The 11,012-nt window shown below is 33.1% G+C and overlaps 1 protein-coding gene and 1 pseudogene across 1 annotated transcript; both read left to right on the top strand.

Moving 5' to 3' along the window:
• Window positions 1-296: 296 nt before the first annotated feature.
• On the top strand, window positions 297-4,559 carry LOC139523985 (apolipoprotein D-like; annotated as a pseudogene).
• Window positions 4,560-6,569: 2,010 nt separating this feature from the next.
• On the top strand, window positions 6,570-10,487 carry LOC139522451 (apolipoprotein D-like). Its single transcript, XM_071315955.1, has 4 exons — window positions 6,570-6,725; window positions 7,851-7,978; window positions 8,763-8,848; window positions 10,079-10,487. The coding sequence occupies exons 1-4, from the start codon at window positions 6,603-6,605 to the stop codon at window positions 10,312-10,314; spliced, it is 573 nt and encodes a 190-aa protein (XP_071172056.1). The 5' UTR covers window positions 6,570-6,602; the 3' UTR covers window positions 10,315-10,487.
• The last annotated feature ends 525 nt before the right edge of the window (window positions 10,488-11,012 follow it).

Raw genomic sequence — 11,012 nt, 5'->3', positions numbered from 1 at the left:
ATGTTCTGATTTGGGAACTGCCACCATTTTTTTTATTATTAAAAGTGATTAACGAAAACAGATTTATAGCATACTTTGTCCCAAAGGCCAACGTTGCCATAGCAATGCAAAGTACACGCTATTACAACATGGACAATACTGAAAATGAAAATTATCAAGGCATACAGTTGACCGTCATTGACCTTGAATAGATCCATTATGCAATCACTTTGTGTTGGACACCGAAAAATGACCACAAGTGATATAACATCTTATGAAATCCATGATAAGGATTCACATGGCCAAACAGCTGATTTATTTAAGCTATTAATACGACCCTGATTTAGATGTTCTATTAGTTTCGATCAAAATGTTGTCCCTTGCTGGTTGTATCCTCTTTGTGATTCTAGGCTGTTCTTACGCCCAAGTGTTTGGTACAGGGAAATGTCCTACTGTTACAGTAAAATCAGGATTTGATATTAATCAAGTAAGTGGGTTTTTTTCCAAATTTTCTTCCTTTTTGTTATACTTAATTTTAATTTCATTTATTTAGATATTGTACCATTACTATGTTTCCAGTAAGATATGTCTGTCTGTCTGAGGCCAAATAAAATATTATGTGTGTTTCCTATTACATCTTTTAAAAAAATAGGGTAAGTAGGAAGGGAATTGTTTTTAATATACAATATGTTTTAACATTGAGTCTACGGGAGAGAAATTCTAACTTTAACAGTGCTTATTAAAAAAAATTGAAAAAAAATGCAACTTTAATGTATGCAATTTCTAAGCTTAAAGTATGGGTTAGGTAGGGAAATAGGAAACACCCATTTTTAGCTCACCTGGACCATACGGCCAAGTGAGCTTTTATCATCACCTGGCGTCCGTCGTCGTCGACGTTAACTTTTACAAAAATTTTCTCCTCTGAAACTACTGGGCCAAATTAAACCAAACTTGGCCACAATTATCATTGGGGTATGTAGTTTAAAAAATGTGTGACATGACCCGGCCAACCATACAAAGATGGCCGCCATGGCTAAAAATAGAACATAGGGGTAAAATGCAGCTTTTGGCTCATAACTAAAAAACCAAAGCATTTAGAGCAAATCTGACACGCGGTAAAATTGTTTATCAGGTCAAGATCTATTTGCCCTCAAACTTTCAGATGAATCCGACAACCCGTTGTTAGGTTGCTGCCCCTGAATTGGTAATTTTAGGGAATTTTTGATGTTTTTGGTTATTATCTTGAATATAATTATAGATAGAGATAAACTGTAAACAGCAATAATGTTCAGCAAAGTAAGATTTACAAATAAGTCAACATGACCAAAATGGTCAGTTGACCTTTAGAAGTTATTGCCCTTTATAGTCAATTTTGAACCATTTTTCGTAAATCTTAGTAATCTTTTACAAAAATCTTCTTCTTTGAAACTACTTGGCCAAATTAATCCAAACTTGGCCACAATCATCTTTGGGGTATCTAGTTTAAAAACTGTGTAGCGTGACCCGGCCAACCAACCAAGATGGCTGCCACGGCTAAAAATATAACATAGGGGTAAAATGTAGCTTTTGGCTTATAACTCAAAAACCAAAGCATTTAGAGCAAATCTGACGCTTTAAAATTGTTTATCAGGTCAAGATCTATCTGCCCTGAAATTTGCAGATGGATTTGACAACCTGTTGTTAGGTTGCTGCCTCTGAATTGGTTATTTTAAGGAAATTTTGCCGTTTTTTGTTATTATCTTGAATATTGTTATAGATAGAGATAAACTGTAAACAGCAATAATGTACAGCAAAGTAAGACCTAAAAATAAGTCAACATGACCAAAATGGTCAATTGACCCCCTAAGGAGTTATTGTCCTTTATAGTCAATTTATAACAATTTTCATATAATTTGTAAATTTACACTAACGTTTTCCACTGAAACTTCTAGGCCAAGTTCATTATAATAGATAGAAATAATTGTAAGCAGCAAGAATGTTCAGTTAAGTAAGATGTACAAACACATCACCATCACCAAAACACAATTTTGTCATGAATCCATCTGCGTCCTTTGTTTAATATTCACATAGACCAAGGTGAGCGACACAGGCTCTTTAGAGCCTCTAGTTTATTTGGCCCGATCGAAGACATATCTGAAAAGTATCCGAAATATGATATAAATTATATTTTACTATTTTACTTTACACGTGTACCTTAAACATATTGATAAATAGAACTCCAACATACAGTATATTATGATATAAACATATATCATAACATTGTTGTTGTTGTTACCAATCATGTAAATCAATTGTATCTGATGTTATGCCCTTTATGGGTCCTGTAATTTGAGAAATAAAAATATTCTATTCTATTCTATATCTATATCTATGTTTTCAAATATTAACTAAACTATGCTGTATGGGTATTGCTCATTGTTGAAGGCCGCACCTCTAGTTGTAAACTTCCTAGTCATTTGGTTTGTGGTGGAGAGTTGTCTCATTGGCAATTATACCACATCTTATCTTTATCTACTGACATACGGATTTTTGTGGTATGATATCATGTAAAATGTTGCAAATTAAAACTGTTGCGGGGCTTTATGGTTTTATAGTTGCTGTCTGGTGTGAGCCAAGGCTTCGTGTTGAAAACATATAAATTATGGTTTACTTTTACATATTGTGACTTGTATGAAGAGTTGTCTCATTGGCACTCATACCACAGGCGCGGATCCAGCTATTTTAAAAAGGGGGGGTTCCCAACCCAGAGTAAAATGGGGGGGGGGGGGTTCCAACTATATGCTCCCATTCAAATGCATTGATCGGCCAAAAAAAGGGGGGTTCCAACCCCCGGAACCCCCCCCCCCCCCCCCTGGACGCGCCACTGTACCATATCATTTTAATATCTATTCATTGTCACTGAAATTTATTTATTTCGATATTTTATATTCTTTTTTTTATTTTTCAGTATCTTGGAGATTGGTATGAGATATATAAATTCAAAGCTGGTTTTGAGAACGATCAAGTTTGCAATAAAGCAAATTACAAGCTGAAAGATAATGGTCACATTGATATATTGAATTCTGGATTCGGACCGTGAGTATTTTTTATTTACATTTTTATTAGATTTGATTTAATAGGGTCTCGATAACAGGAACTTAACGTTTTTTTTTTAAATACTCTTGACTTCTGAGTACAAATAAACTGAAATTTATATGTTTGTGAGTTTTCATGGTTTTCGTATAGCAATCTTTAGAATTTTGAAATTGAGGTCCATGTCAATCAAAGGTTACATTACCATTTATAACTTTGTTTTTTATGTTTATAATTGTAATTATCCGCTATCTGTATTATATATGTTTATGTTTTTGATTAATTTGGGTGTATTTTGCTAATAAATTATTCTTTTTTTATTGATATCTCTGATTGAAGACATTTGGTCACAGGAATGCACTAGTATATTGTTTTGAAGTTTCAAACATTAATTGGTTATGGCAAAACATTTAAAAAGTTAAACAATTGATTAAAAAAAAAATTCAATACACAATAAAAGATAGCATCTTCCGATTTTTAGTTTGGTTAAAAATTGATTCTCGTCATACTACTCTTTTCTTATTCTGACTGTAAATCTTGATAACTTTTCAAAAATACTGTATTTTTCTGGGTTTTTTTAATTGACAGAGACGGAAAAACAACATCTGCAGAGGGCGACGCTTATATCCTGATAAAAGCGATGCAGCAAGACTTAAACTTAGATTTGCCTCGGGTAAGTTAAAACGGAAACACATTTCACAAAGTAAAGGGAAATGAAAAAAAAAGAGGATCAATAAGGTTCTTATTGGCCAAAATATTAACTGGTGCAAATTAAAAGTAACTCTATATGTTTTATAATTTGTCCTTTCTTTACTACAAGGTGTAAAGAGGTAAAAACAAGTTTCACATTTTACGAGTTAGCATGGCACCAAATAATTACGACTCTTATATATGTGAGACACCAACAAATTAAAATGTTTAAAAATCTGTATTTATAATTCTATTCATTTCCTAACATAATATGCTTATTTTCTTGGGTAAAAAAAAGATAATAATGAGGGCGTCAATATGCCCTTCTTTCATACATTTATTTGAACGTAATGTTTTTTTTTTTATCTGTATACATCTAACCAAAGAAAAGTAAACATGTCATTGAAAGCAGTTGTGTGTTGCTTGTGGTTTTTTGTGTGCGTGCAAACAAGACGAGGACGAGAGAGAAAGAACGAAACATAACTATAATAAATGATAAATATTCGGTTTTAACTCAATTGTGTGTTTATATCGTTTCAGCTGCGCCATATGGTGACTACTGGGTTTTAGACACAGATTATGAATCATATACTCTAATATTTTCGTGTACAGACCTTTTATTTGGAGCAACACATTTCGAGTTTGCTTGGATTTTGGCTAGAGAGAAGACAATCAGTGATGATATAAAGAACAAACTCTTTAAACAAATGGCAGACTTCAAGATAAATACAGGCAACTTTATGAAATCAAATCAAACTTCTAAATATTGTACTAATTAAATGTTAAATGTTTTATTAAAATTTTTTGTTTTAAATTATTATATATCGTTTTAGTTTTGATTCTATGAGAAATGGCATGCAATATAATAGCCTTAGCAATACACACATTTGGACACTGAAAGAATTCTAAATAGTAATAAATGTAATTTATGGTCACTTAAGTATATAAAACTGATGAGAGATGGTATGATTGACAATAAGACAACTATCCACCAGGGTTAAAAAGAAGTGGTATAGTATGCAATTATAGGCCACAGAACGGTCTTCAACAATGCGAAAAAGCCCATATCGTATAGCTGGCTATTTTCATGACCCCCGACGTGAAGCATGTGAAACACGTGAAACAATTCAACAAAGGAAAATCAACGACCTCATATACAAAAAAAATTGAAATCGTATATAACATACGGCAAGCAACTAACAACAGCTGAATGTCAGGCTACTGTCGGTCGTATGACAGACACATCAAATGTGTTCGTTCAATGTGTTTTTACTTATTTTTGTTAATTTGTCTTTTGGTTGAGTTTAGTCGTTTCGGTTAATATTTTATAGTGCGTCTTTCTGTGTTGTGATGTTACAATGTTGCATCAGGTTGGGTGAAGATCGATGAAGGTTGGCGTCTATTGAAGAGTTTGGTCCCTATTCTTTTATTTGCGCTGTCCAAAGTCGGAAACCTGGTGTTCGGTGGGTGTCGTTTGTTGGTGTGCTTCGTGGGTGATTTTTAGATTTGCCGTTGTTTTTCCTGTTTGAATTGTTTTGCACTAGTCGTTTTGGGGTCACTTTGTGGCTGGCTGTTAAGTGTGGACCTGAGCTCTTATTTGCTTTGACCTATGGTTGTTTACTTTTTCAAATTGTGACATGGAAGGAGAGTTCACTCATTGGCACTCATACCATATCTTATATATCTATATGATAAATAATTCTAGAGCCTCATTATTATATACAGCTTTCTCAAACATGTCAAGGTATAAGACTGCAAATTCACACGAGTGAATTTTTGGTATAATGCGTGTGACATAGAGCGCTCTACGTGTGATCAGAAAGTGCTATTCGATTACTACGACCAATGACAATGACAATTCAGATCTCCGATCATTCTTTTGAAATAAGCAACCATGCAACAAACATAATTTAAGAATTACAAAATGGGGAAATAAAAGCAAAACTAAATTGAATATCATCAATAAAAACTTTTAAAGTTATAAAACTTGGTATCAAAGAAAAGGAAAAAAAGGAAAACTACATTACACACACAGGAGCAATGATATAATGTACAGAAATTGAGCCGATATATACAGTTACTTGACATAGTCTAATTCCAAGATCTGACCCCTGATATAACATCTTCATGAGTACACTAGAACTTTTTGTTTATGTAAGGACAGATATAGGCTAAAGGCCAACGATCGGAGATAAACACTGGGATATATCTTAGTACACGTAAACAAAGCTTGACCATTTTCTCACATGTCTTATCAAATTAAGAATTTACATTCATATTTGGGTCTAAGTTGTCGACCTTGATATTGGCATTATATATTACGCTGAAAATCATAAACCTTTTGTGTTACAAATTCGGGTTGCAACAAATATTCGTTTACAAAAAGCAATAGGCGGATCCAGGGGGGGGGGGGGGGGGCTGGGGGGCCCGCCCCCCCTTTTCGTGGGAAAAATTTGGTTGATTATATAGGGAATCACTGAAGCATGACTGGAGCGGCCCCCCCTTAGGTCAGTCAGCACCCCCCCCCCCCCCTTTTTAGGAAAGGTTCTGGATCCGCCACTGAAAGCAAGGTAATTTACAAAGAGAGAAAAGATGGCACGTATATAAAAATGCTGTTATCATAAACTTGAAATATAAAAGAGACGATTAGAGACTTTTTTTTCTTTATTTTTCAAATTCAGTTTGTTACACAGTTATACATATATAATTTATATTTACAAATATTAGGATGATCCATATATCGGTCAGGTAGAATTATTATATCATATTGAATCATGTTGACCCCTTCAGATGTTTCATAAAGATCTTAAGTAGGTATATATATTGGAACGCGATCACGTTTCTTAATACTTCTAATCAAAATGTTTACGGTGGCACTCTTTGTATTATGTTTCATTCTGAATGTTGGTGTTACTCATGCGCAGATAGTTGGTATAGGAAAATGTCCTCCTGTAGTGGCACAAAAGGAACTCGATGTAAAAGAGGTACGGCATTAAAAACATACATATATGATCAAGTAAACTAAATAATTGTCTCATTTGCCATTATACAACATCTCCATATTTTTTACATTGATTGCAGGGTTTGTTACTCGTGATGTGTGGCTGCAATAGACTGTGTCCCTAGCTGTACCTAGCTGGTAGTATTTGCCCTCATACTTTACGGTTATGGGTGTTTATTTGTGTAACTACCTTTTTTTTTATTGTTTCTCGTTTCTCGTTTTTTATATAGATCAGGGCGTTGATTTTCCCGTTTGAATGGTTTCACACTAGTTTTTTTTAGGGCACTTTAAGGCTTGCTGTTTGGTGTGAGCCTACGCTCGGTGTTGAAGACCGTACCTCGACCTATAACGGTTTACTTTTATAGATTGTGACTTGGATGGAGAGTCATACCACATCTTCCTTTATCAATTATTCTTGTTAGAGAACTCTCATCTAATATAGTTTTTATTATTACAATTTTTGTTTACGGTATGGGGTTTTCTCATTGCCCCTAATTGCTCACATCCACTTCATTTGAACATACAGTTGACATTGGCATCAGACCACATTTCATTATTTTCGTATCTTTCAACAAACTTCAGTTGTAAAATTTAGAACACATGCATGTCTATAAGACCAAGAAATAAATTGAATGTACAGTTACACACACATTCCTTTGTAAGATGTCACTGAAATATTTGATAAGGACATACTGAATATAATCTTGCAGCTCAGGAAGGTGGGACTGAACATTTAATAAAACAGTATTGAGGCCCTATATACATTTAAGCTATTCGATGCACTGGTCTTATTATGAACAAAACTATTGAGCAGGTTTTAATGTTCTGGGGACATCATTTTGACATTTTCCTTTGCCTTATCACTGTATAAGTATGTACGAAAAAAGAAGGCACGCAAAATATATGAATTTCTTTGAATGTGTATTTGATATTTAAATTTAAAGTATACCAGCTTGATTTTAGCGAATGCAGGATCACATGTATGAGAAAGATAATAATAAAATCATAGTTTAATTAAAATTCATTGCTGGATGGATCTGAATTAGAGATGTTAATAACATGACGAGCTAAACTAGTGATTTACAAATATGAATTTTCATGATTTCAGTATCTCGGGGATTGGTATGAAATCTACAAATTCAAAGCAAACTTTGAAGACGGACAAGAATGTATTAAAGCTAATTATTTACTTAAGGAGGACAAACACATCAGAGTTCAAAACGAGGGAAAGACCCCGTAAGTAGAGACGCCAATTTATGGTCAGTTTGAGGTAGAATGAAATTCAAAACAGTGTGGCTGTGGCCATTGGACGACACATTAAATTCATCCATTGACTGGGACAATTTAGGTGAACGTTTGTATGTAACGACCACTGCTCACTATGTACTTTTTAAAGACACTTAAACTATGGAGTCACCAAAGGTTCTCAACACCTTAATAAAGTAATTCGAAAAATTAATCAGAAATAACACGATGTTTTGATTTATATCAATTATATAAATCAAAACATAAAGGTTATTCCTGATTAATTTTTCGAATTATTTTATAATTAAAGGCGTTAAGAAACCTTTGGTGACCCCACAGTTTAAATGTCTATCGTAGGTACGTCGTGAACAGTGGTCGTTACAGACAAACGTTCACGTAAATTGTCCCAGTCAATGGATGAATTTAATGTGTCAATCAATGGCCACAGCCACGCTGTTTTGAATTTCTTTCTATTTCTATTTTCTACAGTTACTGTAAAAATAACTTGACCTACCGATTTAATACATGCGTATCGGATGCATCAACAAAATATATCAACACCGAACAGTTGGGATTAAATGATCTGTTTATCAATTTTGAATTCAAATAAGCGCCTAATGTTTTATTATTGTTTACTTAATGTCTGACTTCTATTGTAGAACATTTCTTTCATAAACGATTGAGCGATTTAGAAAAATATCAAGATTACATGGGAGATAACTCTGATATGACTAAATTCTCAGCTGGAGTTGCATACCTTGTTTTTTTCTTTCAGAAACGGAGAAACGATTTCAATAGTTGGTGATGGTTATGCTCCCGATGAGAATGAACCAGCAAAACTATTGGTTAAATTTTCTGAAGGTTTGTTTTATTTCTATGATTATTAAAAATACAAAAAAGTAGTTCTGCAAATTAAGCTTGGCTATAATTTAACGTTTTTTTTTCTCTTTACATGTTATAAATGTTGCAGGCGGATACAATATTATCTGAAACAGTCATGGGTTTTATGGTTTTTAAACACAAATAAAAAAAATAAACGAACGTTTAATTACTGTGCAAAATAAACACATTTATTATAATATTACTGTTGCATGCTAAAAGTAAATCTCATTTCTAAAATTATTGTTACATACTTTCCAGTTTCCAAGACCGTCGGTACACACATATTTAATTTCCAAATCATCACTCGAGAGATGATTTTGCAATTATACATTGCATATACTCTCAATTTCAAAAATAAGAGGTATAAATAGCAAAGTCATTATTTGTGTTGAAATCAAATATAACGAATTCTCAAAAACGATTTTTGTAAACAAGAATGTGTCCATAGTACAAGGAGGACTCACTCGCACTATAGTTTTCTATGTTCAGTTAACAGTGAAATTGGGATGAAAACTCTAATTTGGTATTGAAACTAGACAGATCATATCATAGGGAACATGTGTACTAAGTTTTAAGTTAATTGTACCAATTTAACTTCACAAAAGACTATCTTGCCCAAAAACATGAACCAAAAACTTTAACTTTTACATAACACTACAACACAGCCAATTTATTTATGCATAAGATAATTTGGGGTCTCAAGTGTGAGAAAAAAAAGTTAGAAATACAAATCTGAATGGTTTCCTCATTTGCATCTTTCTGGGAAAAAGTGTAGTGCTTAATGTATGGTTAAAGTATATGACTTTGTGATTACAAAATCGGAGTTGGTTAATCATTAAGGTCAAATTTGTTTCACCGAGCTAGATTACATGCACGTACAAAAAGTAAGTATATACAATAAGACAAAGTTATATATATACTTAACCCATCAACACCAACACAAGTGAATAAACTAGTATCCTTTATAAAAAAAGTCGATGGAACTGAGGACAGGGGACCCTTTAATATTTACCTGAATTTGTGTATATATATTGAGTTACTTAGTTATTGTCTTTATTTGTTTTTGTTGTTGTTATATGTCACAAAACTGTGAAGTTTATATGGCAATAAAACTTTGAATTGAATTGAAAAATTGAATTGAAAAAAAAATATAATTTTAAAACAAAACGTATTGTATTTATACGCCTAACTTCAACTTATTTATTTCAGCTGCTCCATATGGAAATTACTGGGTGATTGACACAGACTATAAAACATATACTCTTATTTATTCCTGTTCGGAAGTAGTCGATGTACATTTTGAATTCGCATGGATACTGGCAAGGGAGAAATCCATAACAGCAGAAATTAAGACTAAGCTTTTCCAAGAACTCGAAGATTTCAAAGTCGACACTAAAAATTTCATGAAAACCGACCAAACGGCATCATATTGTGAGGACAAGTGAACATATTAAACTAGCGTAACAACATAATTGTGACATAATGATATAGAAATGGATTGAAGAAATAATTACCATCCATATTTTGCGAATACATGGAAGAGGACTTCAAGACTTTTATTACATTGTGGTCTTACCAATTTGGTTCTCTAAATAAATAAAATGATATTAAACCTTCAGCTTTCGAGTTATGCTTTATTTTCTTGGTTATAATAATCATTTGTTTTTTTATTAAAGGAATTTTCATTTTTTGTTGTTGTTGTTGTTGCTTAAAGCAACGATGTTAATCTTGCTTTTCCAAATGTAATTAAATAACATCTTGAAAATGTCCGCGAATCATTATGTTAAGCAACAGCTTACTATCGCCGTGAGGAAATGTTGGACCTGGGTTTATATATATAAAGTTGCTATTTACAATGGCTTCCAAACGATTCAGTATAATTCTGACTCGTTGCAACTATATTGTTGTTCCAATTCCATAATGCTGCCATGCAGGGTACTGAAGAAAAAAAAATCTACTAGTTTATTATAGTATAAAAATGATAAGATGTACTGTGATTACCAGAGACCGATTTGAGTAACTATAGGTTTTGATCATGACGGGATTGAACCAACAAAAGCTCACAACCAAGCTGACAATTCTACCAGGCCAGTTTCTCAACGCGTTTTATGAGGTATGGCGTGTCTGTCACTTCAGTCATCTG

This window comes from Mytilus edulis, chromosome 5, assembly GCF_963676685.1.
Source record: "Mytilus edulis chromosome 5, xbMytEdul2.2, whole genome shotgun sequence".
NCBI classification, from domain to species: domain Eukaryota; kingdom Metazoa; phylum Mollusca; class Bivalvia; order Mytilida; family Mytilidae; genus Mytilus; species Mytilus edulis.
Note: the sequence above shows the minus strand (reverse complement) of the source record. Positions and strands in the feature narration are given on the sequence as shown.

What these genes read in the sequence shown, in the direction of transcription:
- LOC139522451 (XM_071315955.1), top strand. Translation starts at nt 6,603, where the DNA reads ATGTTTACGGTGGCACTCTTTGTATTATGTTTCATTCTGAATGTTGGT. An exon ending in CAAAACGAGGGAAAGACCCC is followed by an intron (nt 7,979 to 8,762) that starts GTAAGTAGAGAC and finishes TTTTTCTTTCAG; the next exon opens with AAACGGAGAAACGATTTCAA. An exon ending in ATTGGTTAAATTTTCTGAAG is followed by an intron (nt 8,849 to 10,078) that starts GTTTGTTTTATT and finishes TATTTATTTCAG; the next exon opens with CTGCTCCATATGGAAATTAC.